The sequence below is a fragment of the Rhipicephalus sanguineus genome, chromosome 1 (assembly GCF_013339695.2).
Source record: "Rhipicephalus sanguineus isolate Rsan-2018 chromosome 1, BIME_Rsan_1.4, whole genome shotgun sequence".
NCBI lineage: Eukaryota > Metazoa > Arthropoda > Arachnida > Ixodida > Ixodidae > Rhipicephalus > Rhipicephalus sanguineus.
In genome coordinates this window covers 91,942,508-91,970,137 of record NC_051176.1, presented here as the reverse complement: position 1 = coordinate 91,970,137, position 27,630 = coordinate 91,942,508, and the positions used below count along the sequence as shown (strand labels likewise).

Below are 27,630 nucleotides of genomic sequence, written 5' to 3'. Positions count from 1 at the left end.
GAAAAAGTGGCCCGGAAATATAGAAGGTTAGACGAATTTCGGGGGGGGGGGGGGGAGGCCGGGCCCCCCCCCCCCCCCCCCCCCCTTGCCTACGTGCCTGTGCAATAACTAGTTTACGGACTACTGGACCCGGTCTTGATGATTCACAGCCCTCTAAAATCAAATTAATATCACCTCACATTGTCGAAGTGCTCGCACATATAATTAACTGCATGTTTAAAACAGGTGTTTTTCCCAACGAGTTAAAACACGGTAAAATAACTCCCGTATTCAAAAAAGGTGACAAAGAATTAATATCTAACTATAGGCCAATCTGTATTCTACCCTTTTTTAGCAAGATCATAGAAAAACTACTTGTTAACCGCTTAACAAACTATTTCCAAAAATTTAATCTCTTATCACCTGAACAACATGGGTTTCGCAGAAACTACTCCACTGAAACAGCTATTTTATCATTCACTGACAAAATAAAGCATGCCCTTGACAGCGGCGATATTGTCGGCTCAGTATTTGTAGATTTTAGCAAGGCATTTGACACCATCTCTCATGACATCCTATCTCATAAGCTAGAGGCTGTGGGCATTAGCGGCCCAGCACTTTCACTCATAGGTAGCTATCTAACTAACAGAACGCAGATTGTAAATTTCGAAGGTTCATTGTCACATGTTAAACCAGTCATAATGGGTGTCCCACAAGGCTCGCTTCTAGGTCCCATCTTGTTTCTCGTATACATTAACGATCTTCCCAACTGCCTAACTAGCACCTCATCCATTTTATATGCTGACGATACCACTATATTTACTTCTAGCGATTGCATGAGTACCATAATAACCCGACTCAACTGTGACCTGAGCAACTTATCAGCTTGGTGCAATAAAAACAAACTTCGTATCAATGCGTCTAAAACCCAATTCATGCTTTTTCATACAAATAAACGTGTCATCCCATCTGCACCCTCACTCATCCTTAATGATCATATTCTGTCACCTACACATGAAGTCATCTTTCTTGGAATCAAGCTCGATCGTCATCTAAAATTTAACCTGCATGCTGAAATGATCTCGAAAAAGATCGCCTTTGGTATCAGAGTACTAATTTTAACATGCTCGTTTTTCCCACAGCATATCAGAACTTCACTTTATTACGCATTTATACATAGCCACCTTCAATACTGCATTTCCGTCTGGGGAAACACATATAGCACGCATTTAACACATCTACAACATTTACAGAATCAGGCCTTGCGGATCATAAATTTTTCTAGCTACATGTCTCATTCGGTACTAAATTACACTTCATTAACATACTACCATTACGCTACATGGTTCAGCTCAAACTGGTTTTACTAATATATCGCACACTTAACTATGAAATCGCTATCGATACATTTCAAGCATCTGCTCTAACTAATAGTAATAACACTAGATTTTCATCTAACAGCAACATTTTACTTCCCCGAATAAACACAAATTATGGGAAATTCACAGCTCTTTTCACTGCCATTCAATACTGGAATATTTTGCCACTAGATATTAAAGCATGTCGCACAACAATATTATTCAAAAAACACATGAAGTCACACTTAGTAACAACATTGCTCGCTATCGATTCATTATGACTATATGCGTAAAGCGTTTCATTCACAATATGTATCATAAAATTGTGTTGAACTTTTTTCTCCAATTTTTGGTTTGTTGTTTCTAGAAATTTAAGATTTTGCTAAAATTAGTTGTCCGGATGTTTTATTATTTATATATGACCTGTACACCGTGTTCTTTGACAATACCTTATGTTTATATAAGTTACGTTGATTGCAATTTTTATCGTCTATATTTAGTTTGTACTATTTTCTCGTGAATTATGTTTCTTGTACAAAATTACCTTTTGTTGGTTCTTTCCATTGTTCTTTTTTGCTATATGCCCTGCTTATTATTATCTCGCACCTTTTTTTTTTCTTACTCTTTAACTGTTTTCTGCCATCATGCAATTTATTGAGACTGACAAATGACTAATAGGAGGTCCCCCTGACAGTTTTGTAACTCCGGGACCTCCTTCTGTACTAATGGTGAATAAAGAATTGAATTGAATTGAAACTGGCACGCGCTGTCTTCGTCCTCTTCTTCCTCTTCTGCTTCGCTCCCAGAACACGTGCGCCGATTTGTCCGGCGTGGGATGCAATAACTCTGATGGGCGAGAGAACGAGTACAGAGAGAGAGAAGGAAAGAAAGAGATCGAAAAAAGGAATACCACTCGGCCATCGAGGCCCACTATCATAGCATAACATACCCTTGTATAGTTATAGCAAGGAGTGGGAAAGGGAAGTGAGTGCGAGGAGGACAGATACGAGCATGAGGAGGAGGTAAAAGAGGACGGGAGAGAGTAAAGCGTATCATAGAAAGAAAGGGAAAGAGAGAGAACGAAAGGGAAGAAAGAGAGATAATCAAAGAAATAGAGAGAAATAAAGAGAGAGAGAAAAAGAGATAGACAGAAAGGGGAAGCTAGAAATAGACAAAGAGAGAGAAAGAAATATAGAAAAAGCGAGAAAGAGAAAGAACGGATAGAGCCGGTTGGGCTTGATGGGACATGGGAAATAGCAAAACTGAGCAAACCTTGGCAATTCCCAGAATTACTTAGCAATACTTAGCAAAACCTAGCAACACTTTGCAAAACGTCGCATCACTTAGCGAAACCTAGCTGCACTTTGCAAAGCCTAACAACAACTTCCAGGAGTAGCTAGCAGCCGAGAGTACCTAGCAGATCGTCAGCTCCGCCGTGGCCCAGCCTTGCGCGACTTAGTGCAAGCTGTCTATATTTTTTATTTATTTGTTTTTAATTTAGAGCATCACATATTCGGAGATAGGAGATTGTGCAGCGTTCTTAGCTCGAGGAAGAAGTGAATTGCTTTTTCGTTTCACTATACATAGCAGCAAGATCATTCCTGTGTGCTCTGCTTGTTTACTTTCATCGAGAATGACACACGTCGCATAACCTGAGTAGCTAGAAAAGGGATAATTGACAACCACCCGTTTGCAGCGTAACCCTACCGGCACCTTGCGGGATTCCGCAGACCTCACCTGCAATATTCTGTGTCCATGTGCTTCGAGCTGTTCACTAATTCACCCTCGCGCTGCCAACGACGTTTACTGACAGTGAGCAATACTCTGACTTGCTCACTTTTTTTTTCGCCTGAAAGAAAAGCAGCTGTCTATCTTGTTAATTACTACTTCTATTGCGCCTTCGTTACTCTATCGTCCTAAAGCACAATAACAGAACTCATCTGATTTTTTCACCCTCCGCTGTGCGCATATGCTACGCGGCACTTGTCAACACGTTGCCACATGCTCGAAAGACATGACCTCGCGCTCGACACCCTACATTTTGCAATACGCGATAGCTCCTATCATGCGCACGCAGCCAAGCAAGCAATTAAGAAATGTAATATGAGTCCCTTTAAAAAAACAGTCACTATATGCTGGAGTTACCAACCCTGCTGTACTTCCTTTGCGTTGTATCACTTCACTGAGCTTTTGCAAAGACATTCATTTAGGCACCTTCTCTGTACTTGTAGTCATATGTAACACTTGTTGTTGTTGTTGTTGTTGTTCTTGTTGTTGTTGTTGTTGTTGTTGTTGTTGTTGTTATTGTTGTTGTTGTTGTTGTTGTTGTTGTTGTTGTTGTTTGTTGCTGTTGTTGTTGAAAGTGAAGCTTGGCTCCTATAGAATTATAAAAATAAGGTGTTTTAAGGAAAACCACTGCGTTCTTTATAATTATCTGTACAATTTGAAATCATGCAGGGTCTTATCCGCACGCCACGAGTATTCTCGCGTAATTTCATAACAAGGTTTATCGCTTTTTGCTTGTTTTGTTTATGACTTGCTATCTGAACAAGGCGCTACCTGGCAGTTTTTATTCTTTACTTACGAAGTGTTGGCCGATCCGCTTCAGCAATACTTCACTATTTTCTGTGCAACCTTCTGCGGTGCTATTCCTGTTGCATATAAAGGCATGCATTTATTGTCTGCTGGAAGTAAATCTTTCGCCCTCTTTTCTTTTTACCAGTCAATGTGTTTATCTGTCTTCACGCAGATCGTACATCGACGTGAAAGAATACAAAGAATTACTTGGCCTGAACAACACTATGCATATAAACATTCTATTCGCACACTGGACGGACAAAGACATTATTGGGATTGCTACCTTTCCTTGGGACAAGGATGTGTTTGCAGTGCTAGGTGAGTTAGTTATTTTCGTAGAGGTCTTTTTCTGCATTTGCACAAACAACTGGGGCCTATAGTGCATAAAGGGTTTTGTTCTGTAAGGGCTCTTTGGCAATGGCCGGCCTTCCGAACTAGCGATATGTCAAGCATCACGATTGTGTGTAATATTTTTTCACGAATAATTCTGGTGTCAGGGCTTTTTTGCTAACACGGGGCACCCTGGCTCAAATGCGCTAGACTGCATCGTGTTCGCGAGAAGGCTTGCTTCAGTTGTCAATTTTCAAGAAAACACTTTCACCATATGAAATATCTTAGCTGTTCTGAGACCCAACTCTTTTTCGACCCCAATTTCGTTACTTGTCACCAGCATCAGCGATATACTGTGGCAGAAGAAGAAAGATGCGTACAAGACAGTGAGTAAGGGCAGAAGAGCAGGACTGACCACACACTGCAAATGAACTTTGCAAAGCTAGCAACGAACAAACGTTTGTTACTCGTGGCAGATTTCGGAGGCTTTGTTCATCTCTTCACGGTGGGCTGGGAGTGGGAGTTAGCTGGTGGACAGCGGGGCAAGCAGCTGGGCCCGTATTTACAAAACTCCTTTTACGCTAGCATTGTTTGTATAAGAGAAGCTTCCAGCCATTTCTGATGCTGGACTTACGATGAGTGGCTAGCTAATGTCAAGTATCTGTTATAATAACGGAAAGCTTTCGGAATTCCTCTCCTGAGCTGCCAGCATATCCAGAGCTGGTAACGCTGCAAGTGACTGTATAGTGGAAGTCTTGTTTTTGTTAGTTTCTTTAGACTAATCTCTGAAAACGCGCAGGTTTTTAGATAACATGCTAGTGGGGAAATCTTGGAACAGGCGTCTTCCCATATCCGCGGCTCTACAAACCAAGTTTAGATACTGATTAACATTTGTAATTATTCTTCACATTGAGATACTTCTGGTCACATGTTTCGCGTTGCCTCTTGTGATTCAAGACCGCTGTGTTTAAAGTGCGGGCAAGGGCTCAGTGACTGTTCTGTGATCGCATTATACAAAGGACTGTGAGATGAACTCTTCGGCAAAGTGCGAACGTTTCTTGTGTGTCTTGTGTGTGAACATTGTTGTCGACACGCGGACATTATGCATGACGTGAGAACATTCCTTTTAAAAGGACATTGCCGTTAATGAGTTTTACAATACTCTACTTTTATTTATAAGTTCGTGACGCTAATTAATAAGTAAGGGAACAGGAGTAGCCGGAGCCGTGTATAGGCACCAACCTCTCCTTAAACACATTTAATAAAAAAAAAGTTTATCCATATTCTCTTGTTTTTCTTCTCGTGTTTGCGCCCAAAAGTCGTGTTCACGGCATAAAACGGTAAGCAGGGCGACAGATAGCTATTAGGTTTGTTTGTCAACATTTGCTTAAATTGTTTATTGGGCACAGAAACGATAAGGAAACTGAGAGATAAGGAAAAGGTTGGTTTTTGAATACGGGCCTAAAGGAGGCAAGGGACGAGCGATGTCTGTAGCTCATGCAAACGATAAAAAAAAACGCAGGTGGCGTCGTGGTGCAGCCAGAGCAGTTCGGCCGGCCTGGCAGTCTGCACACACTGGTGCACGAGCTGGGACACGTGCTGGGCCTTTGGCACGTTCACCGCGGCGTGTCCGAAGTGGAGTGCCACGACGAGTGCCTAGAGGCCCACGCCTCGCTGCTCACTGGAGACCTGTGCGCCGACACGAGGCCCACGCCTCAGAACTACATGTGCCAGGACCCTGCAGCCACCGCCGCTCGATGCGCGCTTTCTCGCTTCAAGGATACCCCCTTTCACAACTACATGGGCTACGCAGGTACGGTCGCGTTTTTTCGCTCTCGGCCGCCGCCTTGAAGGAAATGGAAACGTGTTAGTGAATTACGCTTCTGCAATAACGGTGCACCAACTCCTATACCCTGCGTTAGAGGATGCTAGGGTATACAAGCTCGCCGGCTCGCCATGGTTTCATGAATTTTCACACCATCAAGCCAGGCTTTATAGTTGATCGTGTTATCTGCGTATAATTGTCTTGTTCACCTCTGGGGAGCTATTCAGGCACTTAACCCCAGCAAATTATAGAACACATTCTTGCTATGTGAAAATGGCGCAAGTGCGATGAAATACGCTCCAACATTTGTCGCCAAACAGACGTAACTGCGCTGCTCAGGTTTCGGCTCAAAATTTGAAAAAAGAAAAAAAAAGAGTTTGGCCTTCGTTTTCTTCTTAAATAATGAAAATGTTTTATCAGACAAATGAAAATAGGGTTTGTAACGGATATTTCGCTAGTCTAAATTTATGTAATGCTGCCCTTTATTGTGCCTTTAGAACTCGTTGGGTTCTATTTGCTTTCAAAGAAAATCTAAGTGCGGTACGACGCAAAAATTACGTGTTTATTCATCATTACGATCCCTAAGATACCATAGAGAGAGACTGCGGATCCATTTTCAAGCTAAAAATAAATGCTGACCCACGCTGTATTAATAGGTAGCTTAAGAGGGCTTGAAGGCGAGCTTGTTGGTTTATATCCATCGTAGAAAACAGCACTATTAAAAGACGGGAGAGCGCCTGCCCTTTCTTCATCCTTTCTTGTCCGTGTTCTAATAGTGCTCTTTTCTTCGATATATGTATTATTAGGTTTCAATTTTATAATGTAAGACATGTTCATGTCACCAAAGTTTTCGAAGCCTTAAGGTGAAGCGTGCAATCTAAGGCGACGCGATCTTGATACCCGGCGCCAGCTGCAAGTAGTACGAAGTACTTTTACAGCATTGGGTCTGGATTTGTTGACCATTTCTAACCACAGAGATAATGATTGTGTGATAGTGAGTTATAGGGATCAACATGGAAGAAGTTATAGTCACTATAATGATAAACTTTTATGCCATATGACTGTGGTGAATAAAGGAAGGTTATGGTGGATGGCCTTACAAGGATATAAAGAAATTGGGGGTGGGCCCAAATAAGTGAAAACGAACTGATATCTGCGACGTTATTTTTACCTCATAGGACCATTCGGTAGGGACCCCAATAACAATGAAGAGCCCAGTAATGTGGTGTTGTCATAAATAACTTGGCGGATACCTTTAATTTACAAAGAAAGGTCTCCCATTCTCGCTTCTTTTCTGATCTTTTCTAATTTTGCTTGAGATCATCAACGTTTGATTGAATGTATTGGTCATGTTCTAGAGGTGACATTGACTTTTTTTTTTCACGTGATACTGCGCTCATTGCAGCAAGTGCGGCATAGAAACCATAATTCGATCTCGGTCCGCTAGATGTTTGTTCGCAACCCGCGCGGGGCCGGGGGGTGCACTTTGTGCAGCTCCGCATTGAGCTGTGACCCCAGCTGGTCGCGTGTCTCGCACACGCTGTTTAAGAGACTCTTATAGCGATGTGTGCATATTAACAAACAAGTGGGACGCCAAGAGAGGGAGAAATTATCTCATTTATTCAAATAAATATGAAATATCCCACGAAATGAGATACTCAGTGTACTATGGGTGTTCGTGAAGTTCGTATTGTCCGAATGAAAAAAATATGCTGCTGAATGTGAAAATACGAAAGTGTTTTTTGCTGCATATAGACTAAGTTTACTGGCTGGTACTCGTGGGCGCAGATGACTCGTGCACGAACTCGTTCAGCGCCCAGCAGGCGGCGCGTATGCACTGCTTCGCGGACCTGATGTACGGTGGATGGCAGCGCATGGACCAAGCGTTCCGGCCGGGCCAGCCGCCTCTGGCACCGGCACCCGTGGCTGTGGACGGCCGCAGCGTCACCCTATCCTGGGCCCCGCCAGCAGCCAGTGCGCAGAGGGGCGAGTGCGCAGCCTGCGACGACAACCGCTCCCTGACGCAGTTTGCGTCGCGCGCCGCCGACAACGCCGGTCCCAGGGATTCCTGGGAGGCTCAGCAAGCCACCGGTGCGTAGCCCTCTTTATGAGAGCTATATAGATTAAGACTATCTCAACTTACTATTAGTGTATTGTGCTTCGGCAGGATTTGTTTCCACAGATGCACAGAAACGAGTAGATAACTCAGTAGGGCACTGGACTAGCCTGGTTGGCGCATAAGGAAGCGCAAAAAACTCGAGACCATTCCCCTCTGCGAAGATGTGTGACCAGCAGAGCTGACGGGCACACCCCCGTCTCTGCTCTCGTCGCCGTTCTTCATAAGCGCGCTGCACCTCGGGCGTCCTCACAATGCGCGGCTGTCCCATACTTGCCACGCACGACCGTGCCAACGCAGCGCCCCGACTCGACTGGCGTGGCGAACCACGTACTGACTAGCTTTAATCACTTAATGCATTAGATATTCCACCGCTCCGTAGAGGGCACCAGGGTTTCTATCAGTTTATTGCTTCAAATGCACATTTGAAGCATTAAACTGATAAAAGCCCTGATGCCCTCTAGGGAGCGGTGGATGAACTAATTCTTTAAAGTTGGACCTTCCACTGCTCCCTAGAGGTCACTAGGTTTTTTTCTTTTTTTGCACACGGACAGCGACACGAAGAACTAAGGAGGCGGGCTACATACAGCCCTGCTGTAACAAACAGCGCAACAATGAGGTGTATAGTAACGACGACAGATAGAGCGCGACTTAGCAACAATTCACTGTTTCATTTTCGCCCGCAATATAGAGGAAAAACCATATTCGCAGAAAATAACACGCAATTCTAGAACATAATAATAATAATATCTGGGGTTTAACGTCCCAAAACCACGATATGATTATGAGAGACGCCGTAGTGGAGGGCTCCGGGAATTTCGACCACCTGGGGTTCTTTAACGTGCACCTAAATCTAAGTACACGGGCCTCAAACATTTTCGCCTCCATCGAAAATGCAGCCGCCGCGGCCGGGATTCGATCCCGCGACCTTCGGGTCAGCAGCCGAGCGCCATAACCACTAGACCACCGTGGCGGGGCGCAATTCTAGAACAAGCCGCTGCTGTCCGCAGGCTATCATACATTTAATAGGTATGATTTAAGAGGTTCACTGTGATGCAAAGATACCGAGGACACACTGAAATATGAGTCACCTTGGTGGTGTATTTCAAACGTTTCGCAAACTTCGCGAGCTCGTTGTTCGCGGTATCGTCGTATTATTGCGCATTTTTCGGGAAATAGCTGGCAACAACATCTTCTCTTTTTTTTTCAGTGATCTGGGTAATTAATTTTATTAAAGATGACACACCTGTTCTGTGTCTGTCGTCTTTGCTGCATCTAGTCGTTTCGTTGTTACTTCCACATCGCTATAGATAATACTATTAAAGTAAACTCAGTGGTTTTGGCTGATGCTACAATCTTAATTCAGCTGTAACATGAAATGAAAAACACGATTAAAGTGTTTGAACACAAACCTAAAGAACAGTAACCACGGGGGCAGTTCATAAAGACATCTTTGGATGTTAAAGCATGTGACAGACTATCAGCGTAATATGGCAGTAAAACTAGCACAGATATCGTCGACAAAATCTTCAAATTCGCGCACATAAAATAAAAACGCATTTAGAGTTATTCAATATACAAGACAGATGTTCATGGGAAGATGGAGGCCTGAAGTGATGAAATGAAGTCACAGTTTCACCGCAAAGGCGAAGCAATGAATGCGATAGTAACAAATTATAGTGTTACACGAAGTAAGGCTGGCAGCTAACTGTTGTGTATCCGATCTCGCGTAACTACAAAATGATGGTGTAAGAAAATACGGCCGCTCCAGGGAGTGATGCTCTCCGCATAGTCACTTCGCTTTGAGAGAGAGAGAGAGAAAAACTTTATTAGCAAGTGTGTTTAGACCCCCCGGGTCCCTGGACCACTGCGCGGTCCTACGCCAAGCGCAGCACGTAGAAGGGCATACGAGCCGCCGCCCCGCTGTGATGGCTTTCGAGATAGCGCGCGCGCCAGCGACCGCGACCGCGCCCGTATTTCAAAGTTCAAAGTTGCTCCTCGCGCGACACTCTCCCCGCCCAGCCCCCCCCCCCCCTCGCGTCTTCGCGTCTTTTAAGGCTCGTTAAAAACGGGCGGGACGTTTCCTGTCTGCTTCGACGGCAGGCCTACCGAGCGGGGTGATGTTATCGCACGCACCCTCCGAGCGACGGCAATGGGCCGGTTCGTTTGAACTCTGCTTCGGCCGCGTTCGTCGCCCCCGCTCGCGCGCTTTTACCCGCAGTACAACGTACAATTCGCGGGGGGATCTTATCAATTTGGACTTCATACCGGAACGACATGACGGCGACGGCAACGCCGACATAACTGGCGATTTGGTCGATTATTTTGCACCCGTACTTACAGAGGACACTCGTATGCCACATAAAAGCGCATTTCTATATTCGTTGGAAGTAATGAGCAGTAATCAATCAGCCACGTGATGCTTGCAAGTCGTGCCAGCGCGCGACAGTCGTCCTTAGACAAGGACAGACACCTCAATAGTTCGAGTTGTACGAAGCGACTACGCACTTTCTTGAACGTGTGTACGCTTACATATTCAGGCGACAGCCTGTTTACGTGAACATCTACACAGTTTTGCAAAAAGTATTTATTTACGTGTTTAGCCCAGAGCTTCGCGAAAGCGTGCTTCTCTGCAGTGAGAGGCTTTGTGAGGAAAAGCGCACTTTCGTAGCGTAATCTGTATTCTTTATTGCATTTCGTACGCAATAAATAAACAAGGAAATAGGGGGGAACCAACTCAGGTTGTCAAGTACATGCGAGAGCATATAAACACCCACACATGTTGCGACACACATTTTTTTTCATGTCATATTTCAGCATAATTTCCCATTCTCGCAGCGACGAGAAATGGGCAATGTATGCTGATGCATGATACGTACACGAAAGATTGCAACCGGCTGTAAAATTGGTACACAGCTCAATCACTATTCTTTTAACCTTTCGGAATATGATGAGCAATAGCGCAGCCAAATTACGTACCTTTTTTTTTCTCTATTACACCTAAAAAAAAAAAACACATACCTAAGACTTCAGCTTCAATTCTAAAAAAATGAGGCCGGAACTGTCTACTGCGGAATCGTCAGAGAGTGCGTAAGCATTATATGCAATTACAAAATTACTTACAAGGCCTATATAATCAGCTCCTTGACTCTGGCAACCAACTGTATGATGTCATTTTTTGTGTTTTGTTTTCACTTTTTCGCATGTTTTATTTATCGTGCTAAAAAAATAGTGGCCTTCCTTTTTTCTGCGCCAACTATGGGACACAGAAAAAGAGCTACTTGTGGCAGTGGCATTCTCCTGAAGTGAAATCATATGTAGGCGTCTCCTTGCCAGTTCAGTATTGCGCTGCTTCCAGGATCTGCCCACTTGTTTTTTGTAACGCTGCCATGCTGCTATACACACGCATATGGATGCTTTTCTATGGGGCGTCGCCAAGGAATATCTTACGCATTAAAGCCCTTTTATCACTGCCTGCGATATGCCTATGTTCGCGCAATAAACAGCGCTTTTGCGCGATGCACAAGAAACATCGCATGAAGGCTTGAAAGCGCGCGTCTCCGTGCAGGACCTCCGGATGCCGAAGCGTGCACGCTGAGCTACAACGCGTGGCTTCCCGCCGCGGAGTCGTGCGACGACCCACGCGACTGCACGCTCAGCCTAGAGTTTGAGCACAACGTCGTGCCGTCAGCGCTCTCCATCTGGCTTCCCTGGAACTCACGGCAGGGGCTTCGAGAACTCGTTCTCTTCTACGCCGATGGTTCGCAGAGCGTCATCAAGGGCGTGACAGCGTACTGCGACATGCCCTTCACCATGCCCTTGCATGCCGACAAGGAGCTCGTAAAGGTATGTCACATACAAGTTCAAGTCGGGCATCATTCTGCAGCAAGGACCGGATAATACTGTACTCTGTGCGTAAGACGCGCTGAGTTATGGTTATTCAGCTTTATGGGGGTTACCTTGACGGCGGAGACGTGAAGTAGTTACTTTTATTCCCGCAGGAAGGCGTTTAAGAGCCTACTCAATGTTCACAACTGAATGCCGAGTAAAGAGTGGTAGTGTCGGTTATAACCACAAATTCATTTCACGTAAAGGCTGATAGGCCAATCTTTAAACCCTGCGTCCGCGGTGTTCGTCTATAGATATCGTGATACCAAAGGGTTATTGTGTACGTCTATATACTGTATTGCCAAAAATGAAAGTTTATTTCCATAACATCTTGTCCGAAAGCTGCTTGCGATAGGTCTGTCTTGTGCACGATGCCACTTAGGTGTGTGCTCTTCAAGACTGACTAACTTGCTAGTCCGTCAACGTACCTGACCTCCTTGAGGAAGTGTCTTTTTCTTGTAGCGTGGTTTTCAGTGGGTCGTGCAATATAGTACTTGGCGAATAACGACTGTATAGCCTCCGAGATTTCGGCTCAAACCTTTTTTTTTTGCCCCTTTACTGCTTGTTTCTGCTTTTTGCTTGATTAGACTTATAGCACGTAAGAGGCTTCGAGCAAGTTGTTGTACCAATTAAAAGTCAAGCGTAACATTAAGCAAAAAAGGAGCTGGGTAGGCACCTGAGTGGCATCTACGACACACAATAGGCTTTAGACAAGACACGTCACGAGGCGATGTAAGCTTTAGTATAGTTTTTTTCTCTCAGGTGAAATAGCTAAAAAAAATGTGAAAGAGTTCAGCTAGTGGGCAAAGCGCATTGCATGAGCACAAGCAAAAAGAATGAGCTGTGTCTGTTGTCGTGTTTTGTTTAAATATCTGTCTACTATGGTTCTACAACCAGCTGGCCTAAAGCACACAATAAGAACGAGCGCTCGCCTTTCTGTCGGCTCCTTTCCTTCTTTCGTCACCTGTTTCTGCATCCCTATGTGTGAAAAAAAAAAGCTAGGAAAAACACTTAACCACACTACATGTTCTATTCAAGTTAGTATTCACGCTGAACGGTTTGTGCGTCTTTACCATACGCACGCGAAAATGGCTGATTACAGCTGTATATTGTATTTGAATCAAAACCCAGATAATCGTCCGCCTCCTTCCACAAACAATCATCGACCGTGTAGCAGCGTCTTCTGCTATCACTTGCTTCGGAAGCCGTCATGATGTCTCTTGGAATAAGCAAGCCTATCAAATGTAGCATTCATTTTATCAGCGCTAGTAACGAGAGCATTGACAAAACAGCACACGTGTTTCATCGGCAAAGAACTCATGCTTTATCACCGAAACAGACAAACATGCTTCCAGCTCGACGGGAAACGTGTATGCACGCGGTTCAAATAGCAAGTGTCAACAATTTCATATCAGTTGAACTGGACAAACACTTGAAGCAAGCAGGTGGGAAAAAAAACCAAATTTAAGTTCCATCATATACCTTTCCTTATAACCCAGGTTTTGGGGGCAACTTTGTTGCAACGGTCACAGGCAATTGAAGTCCTAACAGGTCTGGGTCAAACTATGGATTACTGCTTATTCGCTTCCGCGTCCGAAGCTTTGTGGGATGTCGGCATGACTTCTTTTTTGGGTTTTTTTGTACATGTAGCCCGAAGGCATGTCATATTTTGTCTAAGTGTACACGTAGCAGCGTTAACGCTCCATATAGGCTTAATACTAACAAGAGATGTTTCAGTGTGCGGTGTTGCGTTCGGGCTTTATCTCTACGTGGTGTATATGGAAACTAATTTCGGAAACGATAATGGTGGCGACTACATGCTTTCCTACGCATTGTTCACGCGCATAATATACTTCTTTGAGCTTCTTCTGCACATCTCATCATCTCTTTAGATTCACGCTGTCGCCGCCAGTCCGATGGTTGCAGTGGATGCGGTGCAGGTGACGTCGGCGGCCAACCACGCGTCGTGTGCCACGTGCAAGCCACTTCGTTATCGTGTTTACCGCAAGCCTCCTTTCTCTTCGGCGGACTCCAAGCTATCCGATGGTCTCCGTTTCACGGACACGTGCGTACGCCACATTTTCGTGTGTTTTGATCTGGCCCTGGAAACATGATATGCCGCTTAAATATGTTCGTTCAAACACGCTAATTCTTCCCTCCCTCTATCCTTCCTCTATAAAGAAAAAAAAACTCAGCGTGCATTTGAATAAACGCAGAAGAAGAACAACAACAAAACTTTATTTGCGCAAGACTTCGTTGCCTCTAAAACAAGGCAACACCGTGTGGTCGGGCCCCTATTCCAAGGCACCGCTGGCCCTCGCCATCCTTTCGGCCCTCCGGACCAGCCTGAGCTGGAATCTTGTCTTTTTTTTTCGTCCTTGCTATCACAGAATTTGTACTGAAATAATGGGCTATCATTTCAAACATTTCAATATAGTATGAATCCATGGGTTTCTTAAAAATACACGCATGGAGACGTATACAGATAGTCAGAATGCACGTGACACATTCTTTTTCCTTTTTCATTATTTGCAAGCTTTACCATACACCGTATTATTTATATAAACATGGGAAGGAGCTGCGTAAGCGGCTGGGGAACTTGTCGGCCATAGTTCGTCGCCTGTGAGCTGATCTTTTTATATTCTGGCACATCTAAGCACTGTATATCTTGTAGCATTTCTCTAAGACACAGCAAGTTGGCAGCATCCGCTGAAGACGCTGTTAAGAGCCCTCCGGACCTTCAGGTGCTGGGTCCGCGGCCCAAATTACAAACTGCGCAAGGGCCGTGCAAGCCTGCAGTCCCCATGGAACAGAGGCGTAGCCAGTATTTCATTTCGGCAAGGCGGGGAGGGGGGGGTTGAGGTTGTACCTGCCCCAGCCCCCCGTCTGGATTTGCCAACGCCGGGAAGAGACACTCCGAGGTAGATCACGAGGAAGGAGGAAGACAGGCGTGGAAGATTGGAAGCGCAGCGGCGCGTATCCCCAGAGAAGCGCTCTTCGAGGTGCCTAGATGGAGTGGTAGAGAAATTTAAAAGAGTACGGAGATGAATTATAGAGATGATGAACGCTAGCACACGCTCATAGAGGAGTTCATGCCGGCCGGACGTAATATTTCAGTGTCTGGCACTCGCTGCCACAGCAAACGAGATCAGAGACACGTGAATCTCTCTTGTCTGCTCATCCTGTTTTCCTTCTCTCGTTTAATATGATGGAGCTGCACAAGGTCACACAATTCAGTTATGAAAAGGTGGGTGGCATAACTGATTCGGAGAAGACCGAGCGACGTGGAGCAGCAAACCATGATTTGCTGCTCCACGCCGCTGGTCGACGGTGGAGTCAGATGCGAGGCGAAAAAAAGAAAGCGCGAGGCAAGAAAAATACGACGTCGAAAAAAAAGTGAGGTGCGCACGTCTACTAGCGTGATGTTTACCAAGTGCCGAGCCATGGACGGTCCTATAGCAGCGCTTTGTCACGCTCTGCTGTCTGTCATGCTATGTGTATCGAGGAACGTGAAGGTTCGCTGACATGGGGGTCCCGAACCTGGTGTCGTGGCTGAAACTGCACAACGATATTATTAAGAAGCAGTCGCTTCTAACCATTCCTTTTCTGGAAAAGGCGCCAACAACAGTTCCGTTTATAGGCATACGATTCGAGGCTGTTCATTTCTACCGGGACGAAAAAAAAAGAACAAAAACAGAACCATCTGACAGATATATGAGCGAGATGTCAAAGTTGCGTGGTGTTTGTGACAAGCGACTGTGTATTTGCAGCGAGGTCGAGGAGGGTGCTGTGTACCGGTACGAGGTCCAAGCGTGGATGGGCAGCAGAAGCAGCGAATTCTCGCCTGCTTTTCTCTACACACACGGCCAAGGCTTCTGCGGGAACGGAAACGTTGACCCGTGAGAATACCTTTTGGGATTTTGTTTCTATGCATCGAATGGGAATCGTAGAGCACACCTGCGCTACCTTTTTCTCCCACTTATCATTGTCGTGGAATTTCTACACTGCACTTCAAGTGGCTATTACTTTTCTCTCTGCTCTTCTTGGCTTCATTGCCGTTAGCTTCGTGTTACTTAGACTAATTAAAATCGGGCCCCTCTTTTTTCTTTGTCATTATTGACCGTTGGTCAACAGTAAAAAAAATTCATGGTGGTGTTCTGAATTTTCAGAGGTGAAGACTGTGATGACGGAAATACTTGTCCAGGAGATGGCTGCGATCCGAAATGCCACTTTGAAAAAAAGTTTATGTGCAAAGGCAAGTTGTGTATATTTCTGTTTATTAGATACCGACGTAGGTCGCTGCCGTTCGGGTGCGGTTCCTCCTGTAAGAATCCTGTGACGAATTATGCGAAGACTTTTAGTGTCGAGCAGTCTCTTCTTCTGTTTTTTTTTTGTCTTTTTTTCATGGAGCGAACAGATGTGCAGTTACAGCAGTTACACCCTGCTTTGCTCAGATTTCACGCGCTGAAACAATACAAGGAACTGCGCAGCTTCAAATTTTCGATAAACATGTCTTGCCGGAACGCAAGCAACGCGCTAATCAGCTTGGCTGCAAAATGACCAAGAAGCCAAGTAGACGCGCCCTTACCCTCTTCTACATCTGCTTCGCAGCATATTGAGGGGGCGATTCTTCGTTTCGCGGCCAGATTGTACGCAAACACGCTACCCGACAAGCGGTTGAAGTCAAATTACTAGTATATTCCATGGTCTGATCGGAGTAAACCGTAAACCAATCTAGGCTTGTTGGTTTGTCATGGTGGAATGGCTTCACATAGGCCAAGAGGAAAGAAGGACACATGCAGAAATGCCTTTGTTTTTTTTTTTGTCGTTTCTACATATGTCCATTCTTCTAGGGGCACTGTGCTAAAAGCCATTCCGCGAAGACCGTAAACGTTCAGTTGAAGCTCTTTTTACTACATCGCACTGCCGTTTACATCACCACAGCCACTGCGGTCGTCTCAATAGTGGACGGTGGAATATACAAGGCAATTGAGGCGATCGTCTTCATATTACAGAGCATTAGGTTACACTGCTACCTGTGAGATGCAAGCTTTGTTTCAGTTCTGGCTCTGCACGGATTGAGTCATACTATAACCACTTTAGTATTTATTGCGCACAGGTTATAATACATGCTTACAATAAAAACGCAAAAACGGGGCATATAATATCAAGTAAACAAAGGACTCGGGCGCTTGTTCCCCTATTCTGTGTTCAGTTCTCGCGCTGTTTTAACTAATATTGGTAATATGTCTTAGTACCCGCCACGGTGGTCTAATAGTTATGGTGCTCGACTGCTGACCGAAAGTCGCGGGATCGAATCCCGGCCGAGGCGGCCGCATTTTCGATGGAGGCGAGAATGCTGGAGGACCGTTTACTTAGATTTAGAGGCACGTTAAAGAACCCCAGGTGGTCGAAATTTCCGGAATCCTCGACTACGGCGTCCCTCATAATCATATCGTGGTTTTGGAACTTTGAACCCCAACAGTTATTAATAATATGTCTTCGTCCTAACAAGCCCAGCTAAACACAATTTCGGAGCTGATAAGATTAGTGCACTGGAATATCGCTCTCATTTATGAGTACTAGCAAAGTTGCGTTGCTGAAGTAACTCTGGGTTCGTGTAATCTATATACTGGCTCGAGGTTCTTAATTTTCTCGCTCATATTTCGACTTTTCCTGAATCCATATGTTTTATGATTATGAAACAGCTCTCAATCGTCGAATATGGAGCGAGTGCAGTAGACCGGCCTCCTCAGAAACGCCCGTGTACTTAGATTTAGGCGCAGCTTAAGGGAGCCAGGTAGTTAAATCTAATCCTTAGTCTCGCACTACGACATGCCTCACAATGAAATCGCCGTCATTGCGTGTAAAACCCCGAAATTAAGGTTTTGCTGGGCCCGCATTCTCAGAGCATCCCTTGCGTGTAGAAGCATTTCCTCCCGCCGCCGTCTTCGGGAGTTCGCCAGTTACAAGAGGGACGATCGTGACAACGAGACGAATGGGGTGCCGCGCACACGCGTGAGGTGTGTATATGTACAAACCATGTCTGTACATATTTCTTAAGTATCACAGCATATAAAACCTTGTTTTCAGCTTCTTTGTTTTGACATGTCTCAGACTTACACGTTATTATAAAACTAGAAGTTGAAGAGTATGTGACATTCATCAGTTACTGCTCTATTCTCAAAGGTTCTCCAAGCATGTGCTACGCCTATGAAGACGATGGCATCTGCGAACCATCTGAACGGGAACGTAACGTCAGGGACTGCGGATTCTACACTCCGCCCGGATTTTTCGACCAGTGGGCATCCTCTGTTCACATCGCTGAGGACATGCTGATGACCAGCTGCCCTCCAGAAGCGATCCTAGGTCCTCCGCCCAAGGACCAGGCATGTGTGCCTCATGCGTAGTTTTTTACGTGTTTCATGGGCGTTACGCAATCGACTAAGTGGCTCACCTTAACGATGACTTTACCATTAACTTAAATATTGGTCTATGTAATTTGCATGCAGGCATGTGCCGCATATTTCATGAGTACGTCGTCACAGTCCGTGCAAGTTCTCACGGGCAGCATTCTTTCAGGCGATAAAGATGACGCAACAGTCTTAAACAAAAGAATTTACAATGGAGGTTGGGTACTAAGGAGATCAATGCTGGGAAATGTCATTCCGAAGCTTATCTCCTGAAATTTCAGTGGCAATACAAGTAGAACTGCTGTCACGTATCTTCTCAAGGCGAGAGTGGGGTGAGACAGTTTGACCACGATTAAGGGGGCTTGTTGTGGGGATAGCAGTGATTTGGTGAGGGGTGGTTGGTTATAGAGAGAGAGAGAGAGAAAGAAAGAAAACAAATAGTAGGGAAGTTAACCAGGTAGCGCCAGATTTGTTACCCTACACTGCGGATAGGGGAAGCGGCTGGAAGAAAATCATGAAAAAGTGGGGCCTAGGGAATCTTCAAGGTAGCAAGAAAGAGCTGTGAAAACTTATGTATCTCACGTGGCCTCGTATATTGTAGATAGTGACGTGTGATTAGGGATTTACTATTGGCTGTGGGTGTGGTCAACTCCGCAGGTATGCGGCCGCGACCTCAACACCAATCACTCGTGGCACCCATGCGACGTGCCTGAAGCATCTGCATACACGTTGATTGTCTCCTTCGAGAGACCAGTGGTGGCGGCTGCCGTGCAGGTCTACATCGCGTCCGAGGGCCTGGCTACTCTCTCCTTGCCACTACTCACCGTGGAGCTACTTCACGACGAGAGCCATGGCGAAGGCGGCCATCAAACCGGCTACGAGTTAGTCGACTCGCGACGAGTATCATGTCGGGCGAATCCCATCGAACTTCCCGTGGTTCACGACCTGACTCAGCCGTTCCGGCTCACTAGTTCCGTACGCATCAACCTCACAGCTCCGGACGTCTCGATAGGGGCCGTACGCCTGAGGTCATCCAGGACCCTTAACCCAGTGGCTGTATCCCAGTGCTCTCCCAAGGAGCTCTACCACCCGGCCTTGGAGAAATGCGTGAGCTACAGCTGCGAGAGGCCGCGATGCGTCAAGCCTGCCATGAGGAATGCGCGGCTCCTGTGCGAAGGCGAAGAAGAGGGAGACACGTGCGTGATTCGCTGCGACGAGGGCTACGTCCTCGCAGGAGACGACAGTGGCGATCGTCTCGTGTGCAACGGTGGCACGTGGACTGGCTCGGAGAACCTGTGCAAGCCGGTGGACTGCAGGACGCCGCTCATCGCTCACGCCGATCCGATGTGCGCCGACGGAACCACGTTTGGCAAGACCTGCAGCTTCAAATGCCGGCCTCCGGCCAGGTTTAAAGGTGAGGCAACGTCGCAGTGCTCCTTGCTAGGGGAGTTCCCGATTGCGTGCCAACGTGCATAGACATGCTTAGCAGTCATCGAAAAATAATACATGCTGCACACATTTTGACAACATTTGTTAGAAAGGTTCGAAGTGTCCGCTCGTAAGGAAATATACGGCGGCACCTCACCCGCCGCGCTAGATGAGCAGATAAAGTGGTACGCTGCTAAGCTCGACGACACGGGTTCGATTCCCAACCAATAGGGTTTCGCGACCAATGGTTTCAATGGGGCGAAATTCAAAAACACCCGCTTACTTAGATTTAGGTGAACGTTAAAGAATCTCAGTTGATCAACAGTAGAGCCTCCCACTACGGCATGCCTCATAATCACATCGTGCACTTGGAACGCGAAAGTCCAGTAGTTATTAAGGTAGACTCCCCGACTGTCCACACGCAGTAACCACCGTTTCTGCAGGTCATGAAAGCAAGCCAACGAACTTTCGTCTTGGACGCTCTTATGCACGCCAATAACGGCAGTTTGTATTGCTGCTCTATTTTCGCGATGCTTCTCTTTCAGCAGTCATTTCAGACGGAAAAACAAAAAGACATCACATAGACAAAGGTTGGGTGAATATCGGGCTTCAGAGTTGCCAGTTCCGCTTATAATAAGCGGACTTGGGCTTCTTTTTTCACCGAGACGCTTGTAGAATTTTCCAGTCACTTGTCGTGTCTTTTTCGGCTTATTTACGTTTTTTCTGCAAATACAGTTATTTTACTGCTCGTCACGTTCACTAACAGCGCGTTTGTCGATGACTTTGTGCAGGTGAGCGTTCAAATTTAACATACGTTGGGTAAGTCGACGAGTAACGTTATCATTGCACAGGCAGACGTACATTGAAAGGAGTGGACTTTATCCTGGAGGCTTTGTTAAAAGTATATATGTGCTTTCATTCATAGTTGCGCATATTTTCGCTGTAAAAAATAATTCACGTTATTTTTTTTACCTTTCCTTCGTATTTGAGCGATTTTTTATTATATTTAAAAATATTTTCAAGAATGACAAAATTTATTAAAGTTCCTCTTCTTTGGGCATCTTTTGGGATAATTGTTAGCATGTTAGCTCGGCAGTACATAAAAACGCAAAACGTGCAATGCCTCTATTTGCACAAAAATACACCTTTGGCAATGTTAAGATATTTAATCGTTAAAATAATGTAAATGTACGCTCTCCGGTAATGACGAATCCGTACCAACTTGCCCAGTTTTCTGCTTTGTTGTGTAAATGTAGACGAGTGTTCGCTTAGGAATCAATAAGGAACACTTGAAACAACAACAAAAATTGATCAGACAGAAAACCGTTCTCATCAGGCTGCCTTGAAAGCTTACTATTTCGCATTACGTGTTTGTGTGCAAGGAAGCGTACTGTAGGTCGGCTGAGTATAGCATAATTGATGGTGGGCCAACTTAAAAAGTTTGCTGGTGGCCAACTCAAAATTTGGGGATGGGCCAATTAAAATTTGGAGGTGGGCCAACTTGAAATGTGGAGATGATCCATAATAACACATGTAAGAGTTCTAATAGTGTATATCGTAAGCAAATATCACAGAAATTTAAAAAAAGTGTACTTTTGCGTAAGCATTCTTTCACACTGGGAAAAATGCGATGAGTAGAAATGAGTGGGCCAGGAAAACAAGCAGAAAGGTGAAGTAACCGCGTGAACTAAAGAGGGCCTATCCATGAACAGATAATTATATGAATTTCTGTGAAGTTCTTTTTTTAAGGGCGGAGCAACGTTAGGGGCTCGGGCTGTCGTATGCTGTCATGGTGTGCTGCCGTGCGCTGTCGTCTTCGTCTCATGTCACTTGGCGTAATGCAGCAACACCATGTATATCATAGCCATCTATAGTATAGCCATGTATAACAAGGGGGCGGGAAAGGAAAGTGAGGCTTAGGAGCAGCGATTTCAGGGTGAGGCGAAGGGAAAGGAGGAAGGGAGGGGGGAGGAGCTAAAGAGTATGCTGTCATCGTATGTTGCCATCCTATGTCACCGCTTGGCGTCACGTAGGGAAACCCATGTATAGCATAGCCATGTACAGCAACGGGGCGGGAAAGGGGAGTGAAGGTGAGGAATGATGTGAAGTTGAGGAGGATAGAAAGGACGATTGCGGAGGGTAAATCATAGCATAACCATGTATGGCGTCATGCAGGCAAAATCATGTATAGCATAGCCATGCATAGTATGGTATAGTAAGGGTGCTGGAAAGGGAGTTGAGACTGAGGATGAGGGAAAGGAGGAGAGTAAAGCATATACCCATGTATGGCGTTACGCCGTCAAAACCATATATTGCATATCCATGTATAGCATGGGGGTGGGAAAGAAAAGTGAGCGTGAGGAAATGAGGAAGGGAGCGGTTATAGCATAGCATAGCCATATATGGCGTCGCGCAGACAAAATCATGTATAGCATAGCCATGTATAATATAATATAGTAGGGATGCGAGAAAAGGAAATGAGGGGGAGTAGGGAAAGGAGGAGAGTAAAGCATAGCATAGCCACGTATGGCGTCACGCAGGTCACGCAAACCATGTGCAGCATAGCCATGTACAGTATGGATAGTAAAAGTGCGGGAAAGGGTAGTTAGGGTGAGGAGGAAAAGTGATGGGGGAGGGTAAAGCAAACATGCCCATGTATGGCGTCACGCAGGCGAAACCATGTATATCATAGGTGTCTATAGTATGGTATAGTTTAGGGCGCGGGAAAGGGAAGTTAGGGTGAGGTGGGAAAGAAGGATGGTAAAGCATAGCATAGTCATTTATGGCGTCACGAAGGCAAAACCACGTATACATACATGATTTAACTTATCTAGGCGCATACAGACGAAGACGAGAAAAGGGGGGACAACAAGATCAGTTAAACCAATCATTCGAACGAACTAGCCCAGTTGTCGTTCTAAAAAGACAGGGCGCGCAAACACGGACACAAGAAAGAAGTCAGGACACCACAAACGCTGGTTGGTAAGTATTCATTCTTTTCAGAATGAATAGTTACCAACTAGCTCAGCTCTCCGTTATTCTAAGCCCAGTTGTCGATTCTCTTGCATGTATACATAGCCGTCTATAGCATAGCCATCAAGGGGGCGGGAAAGGAAAGTAAGGGTTATGAGTGATGTGAGGAGTATGGGAATGAGACGGGAGAAGCTAAAGCATTGCATAGCCATCATAGTATAGCATAGCTATGCGTAGTGTAGTACAGTAAATGGTAGGAAAGGAATGTGAGGCCGCGGAGGAGTGATGTGAGGGTGATGAGGGAAAGGAAGAGGGGGAGGGTGAAGCACAGCAGAGCCGTATATAGTGCAGTATTGCAAGGGGGTTGGAAAAGGAAGTGAGAGTGAGGAGCAGAGATGTGAGGGTGCGGAAGGAAAGCACGAGGGGGAGGGTAAAACATATCATAGTAGTGTATAGTGTGGTATAGTATAGCATAGCAAGAGGGTAGAAAACAGATGCGAAGGTGAAGAGTGATGCGAGGGTGAGAAAGGGGAGAGGACGAGGGCAGAGAGCGCCACTGCATCACAAATAAAGGTTACCTTTCCCGACATGGACGCTGAGCAAGCTGCACGTTTGGAACGCCAGCGCTTGCTTGCCCGTGAGCGCGAGCGTCGCTGAAGGGCAGGCGAATCATTGCTCTGCACTTCCTACAGCTTTCACTTTGAGTGCAACAGCATAAATTTTTTTTAGTTAATCGTCTCCCTTACAAACTCCTTCTATACTTGAGTGCATTTTTGTCAATTTTTTACTCAATGTACTTCAACTGGTGCATTTTTCTATTCAACGTGATCAAGTGGGTACAATAATTTTACTGGTGATAATCATCTCGTACAGGGGCTGCTTACGTGACTCATTCTGAACATTCTATTGATATTTATCGCATTCTCTCCAATGTGAGCAGCCAAACAAATGGGGTCTTCTGTACAATGTCATTACCTTATAAAAATTTCTCCTCGACTCCGAAATGTAATTCTCTAGTCCGTTATCGTCGTATCACTAGAGACGTCGTATATGCCACGCCGGAGTATATTTACACGCCAGCAAGACGCTACTGCGTTTCTGCTGCCGTGAAAAGATGCAGTCAAAGTAGCTGACCTGTTCGACCTATTTAGTCTTTTGTGTGCGTGTGTGTGTCTTAGACATATGATGGTCGGTTTATGGGGTATAACGTTCGAAAGAGACTGAGGAGACGCCGTAGTCGAGGGCTCCAAATAATTTCGACACCCGGGGTCCTTAAATGTGCCTTCACATCGTACGGTAGACGGACATCTAGCATTTCGCCCCTATAGAAATGCGAGTGCCGCGGCCAGGATCGAACTCACGTATTGCGGGTCAGCAGCCGAGCACCATATATCTGTTGAACCACCGCGGCGGCGGCGGATGTGTTTCAGCTAACTTGCGGCACGTATACGTTTTAATTTCGCGCGTTATAAAAAAAAAAGCTGGGAAAAATTAAACAAGGCAGCTATCTCAGCATAGATGGAATAATCCGACGTTGCTGAACAAACTTTATAACTTTTCTATTGGATATTTTTCCTTAGAGTTGCTATTTTAAAGGTTATTTAGGCCATCATTGTTAATTATCCAGCTTATCGGATTGGCAGTTATGCAAGCATGGAAGAAATATTCCGACGTACCAGAACAAGTGCTACAACTTTTGCATTGAATATTTCTCGCTAGAGTTACTAATTAAACAGTTAATTAGGCAGTATTCGTTAGTTGCCCAGCTTGGCGTATTGGAAAAGATATCCTGACGTGCTGTGTACGGCTCAGAACAATACTGGGCCAATTCAACACGTGTAGCGCATGTGTTTGTTTTTGTAATACCAGGCGCAAGTTAGGTGAAACACCCTATATATGAGTGTATATCTTATACTGATAGCATATTTAAGTATACATCTAAGCGCTGTGCAGAACGCGTAGTGGAAGTTGAACTGTCAGATGCATCAACTTGATACCAGCTTTCAAATGACAACAGCAGAAGCTTTAGGGAAAGCAAGACTTGAGTTTGGGCAAGTTGGTTCATACCTGATGTTTGCTCAATAAACCTCAGTTGAAAGTTGAGCGCCTGTCCTGTGTGCCTCTTGTCTATGAAGCGCTCGTTTGTTCCGCATCTTTAGGGAAAGCGTTGTATGCTTATGCACCCAGTTCCAATGTCGCTTCTGTACCATGTGGTACGTAACCACCACCAAGTTATTCGCATCTCTTCGCTTCGTGTACTTTATTAACATTTCTTTATGGGGAGAGGGGGGTGATGTACAAAACTATCAGGCAATAATATATTGAGCTCATTTCCGGACTCTCATCGGAAGCATTCGATCAGTGAAATCATACGTTTTCCATTTTTCCCCCGAGTCTGATTCGTGACTGATTGAAGCGCCTGTATTCGCAGGAAGCACCGGAGGTCTAGCTAATATCGTGTGTCAGAAGGACGGCCGCTGGTCCGAGCCCGAGCACCAGTGTCACGTGTCTTGCCCAGCGCCGTCCGCTCCGCCGCACGCCGTCATGGCCAACTGCCGCGGCTCCGACCAGCTCCACTTCGGTCACAAGTGCCGCTTTCACTGCAAGACTGGATACCATGTCAAGGGCCACGCCAACAAGAAGTACGAATGGACAGGATTTCTACCTTGTTTTCTCATTTACTTGTTTACTTATTCCAAGCATATTTCATTTTATAATGCCCTTTTCGTGACTCTACAGCGGGTAAATATGAGACATCATCTCTTCGACGAAGTGTAGCTTACAGCATGAGGATTTGCATGACTGTAAGAGGACAATCCCAAATTATACCTCAGGGCCCTAGTATATGCGAGAAAGGGTCTTTCAGAAACATTCGAATTTCGCCGTCTTTCAACGTCCGCAGGAGAGCCTTCCACTTGGTGTGCAGCGAGACCGGCGCGTGGACCGGACCAGCGTGCACCCCAGTGGCCTGCCCTCCACTTCCATCCGTGTACACGGGGCTTTACAGCTGCACAGACTTCTGGTACGCCGGCTCTATCTGCACCCTCACCTGTCCGGGCACACACAGTGTAAGCCCGCATTGAAGTATAGCTTCCTTGGGTTGCAGCCAGGAAGCCTCGGTCACAGTGATCTGTTAACATTTCCATCCTTTACGGTTGACAACTTACCAGCCATGTGTCACAAAATGGCTAACCAGGGCAACGGCCTCTTTGCTACATCGCATCCGCGCGGGGTCAGCGCGTGCACCAGCATGGCTCTACAAGATGAAACGCCATTGTGTCCTACTTCAAACACCAATGGTGATATTGAACATTATTTCCTGAAGTGCAGTAAACTTGATAAACACTGAGAATGTTTCTTTGAAGCACTCCAGCATTTAGGCTCGCCACTCGACAGAGTGAATGATATGGTGTTTCCGGGTAGACACTGGGCATTCGGGAACGAGGTGTCATGACTACTTTCGAAGTTTTTAAACACTAAACCTCGTTTGTGATTGGTGATGAGCGACACTTTTATTGGGGCGTGGTGTGGTGATATGTTGGCCCAGCGCAGCACCGTACGTGGGACCGTAGCTCGTAAGCCACCGGCATGTGTACTATTGCGTCTCGCTGCGCGCGCCTTCTTGGAAGCCCGCCCGCGCTTCGCTTTAAAAAAATTGGCCGCGTATCTGCGTGCTTCGCTGCAAATGTCGTCTAAAGACGATAGAAGAGGCGCTGCGTGAGATATGGACGCCATCTGGCAATACGTCGGGAAACACGAGTGCTGTGTTGCGGGCTGGTAGTCCCGGCGCAGCGGCAGGCGAAGACCGGCGGTGACCAACGCGACCGGTGGGGACGCCGGCCAGCCCGAACACGCTGTTTGGCGCGATGCGCCGAAGGAGAAGAAACGTCCGCACTCAACGAGTACTCTCCACAAACTCTCTTACTTACACGTCGCCTGGGTAAAACAGTAAAACAGGAATGCCAGAGCGGCGCCCCCTGTCATTCGTACAATGCAATACTGAACCGAAACCGAAACACAACATGAGCTTGTGCAGTGGGCACGGAGGAAGACAAGTTTCAGCGCAGTCGCATTTTCAGCGCACCTTAAGAAACTAGGGTTGTAACATCGTAGGGCGAGTAGGGCCAGAAGGACCGTCACGACGAAAACCTGCCTCCTCAGTCGTATTCGCCTGTAACGTTGGTGTGGCTTCGCGTTCCCTCCTCCGCTCCTGGCCTTTCCACAAAGCTACTGCCTAAGTACGAAGGCCCCTACCGCGTCCTACGTCAAGCATCCCCAGTTAACTATATGATTGAGCCTGTTCAATCATCTACGGACCGCCGTCGTCGCGGCCGCGAGACTGTTCACGTCGATCGACTGAAGCCGCATTATGACCCACCAGTTGTACCTGTTCCTTAGGTCGCCAGGATGGCTCCTTTTCCGCGGGGGAGTGATTTGTAACATGGTAGGGCGCAGACAAGAACGCCTGCGAAAGAAGACGACGAAGACGGTTGTTGTTGGCGCTCGCGCTTGCTCGGCTTGGACCGCTGATCGCTTCAGCTGTGGCAATCTTTTAATAAACGCGTTACTGTCTCAACGTTAAACGCATACCATCAAGGTCTTTAAAATTGCGTATCTATGTATTTTCTGTTAAAGGAACACACCGCCTAATACTTACCTAGTGATGTTGCGCCTCAGATATGCGTAATGTTTGCTTTTTGATCAACAATGTACACAAGTATGAACCTATTCAGCCGTTCACGA

At 45.9% G+C, this 27,630-nt stretch overlaps 1 protein-coding gene across 1 annotated transcript in view; it reads left to right on the top strand.

The window, feature by feature from the left end:
* Positions 1-27,630, top strand: part of LOC119394040 (pappalysin-1) — a 57,029-nt gene that overhangs the window by 24,613 nt on the left and 4,786 nt on the right. The window contains exons 7-17 of the mRNA XM_037661257.2: positions 4,087-4,232; positions 5,767-6,057; positions 7,858-8,160; positions 11,754-12,031; positions 13,966-14,138; positions 15,844-15,972; positions 16,243-16,328; positions 18,263-18,462; positions 19,144-19,900; positions 25,319-25,529; positions 25,790-25,955. Of these exons, the coding sequence (XP_037517185.1) occupies positions 4,087-4,232; positions 5,767-6,057; positions 7,858-8,160; positions 11,754-12,031; positions 13,966-14,138; positions 15,844-15,972; positions 16,243-16,328; positions 18,263-18,462; positions 19,144-19,900; positions 25,319-25,529; positions 25,790-25,955 (2,740 nt within the window). The remainder of the gene's footprint in view (positions 1-4,086; positions 4,233-5,766; positions 6,058-7,857; positions 8,161-11,753; positions 12,032-13,965; positions 14,139-15,843; positions 15,973-16,242; positions 16,329-18,262; positions 18,463-19,143; positions 19,901-25,318; positions 25,530-25,789; positions 25,956-27,630) is intronic.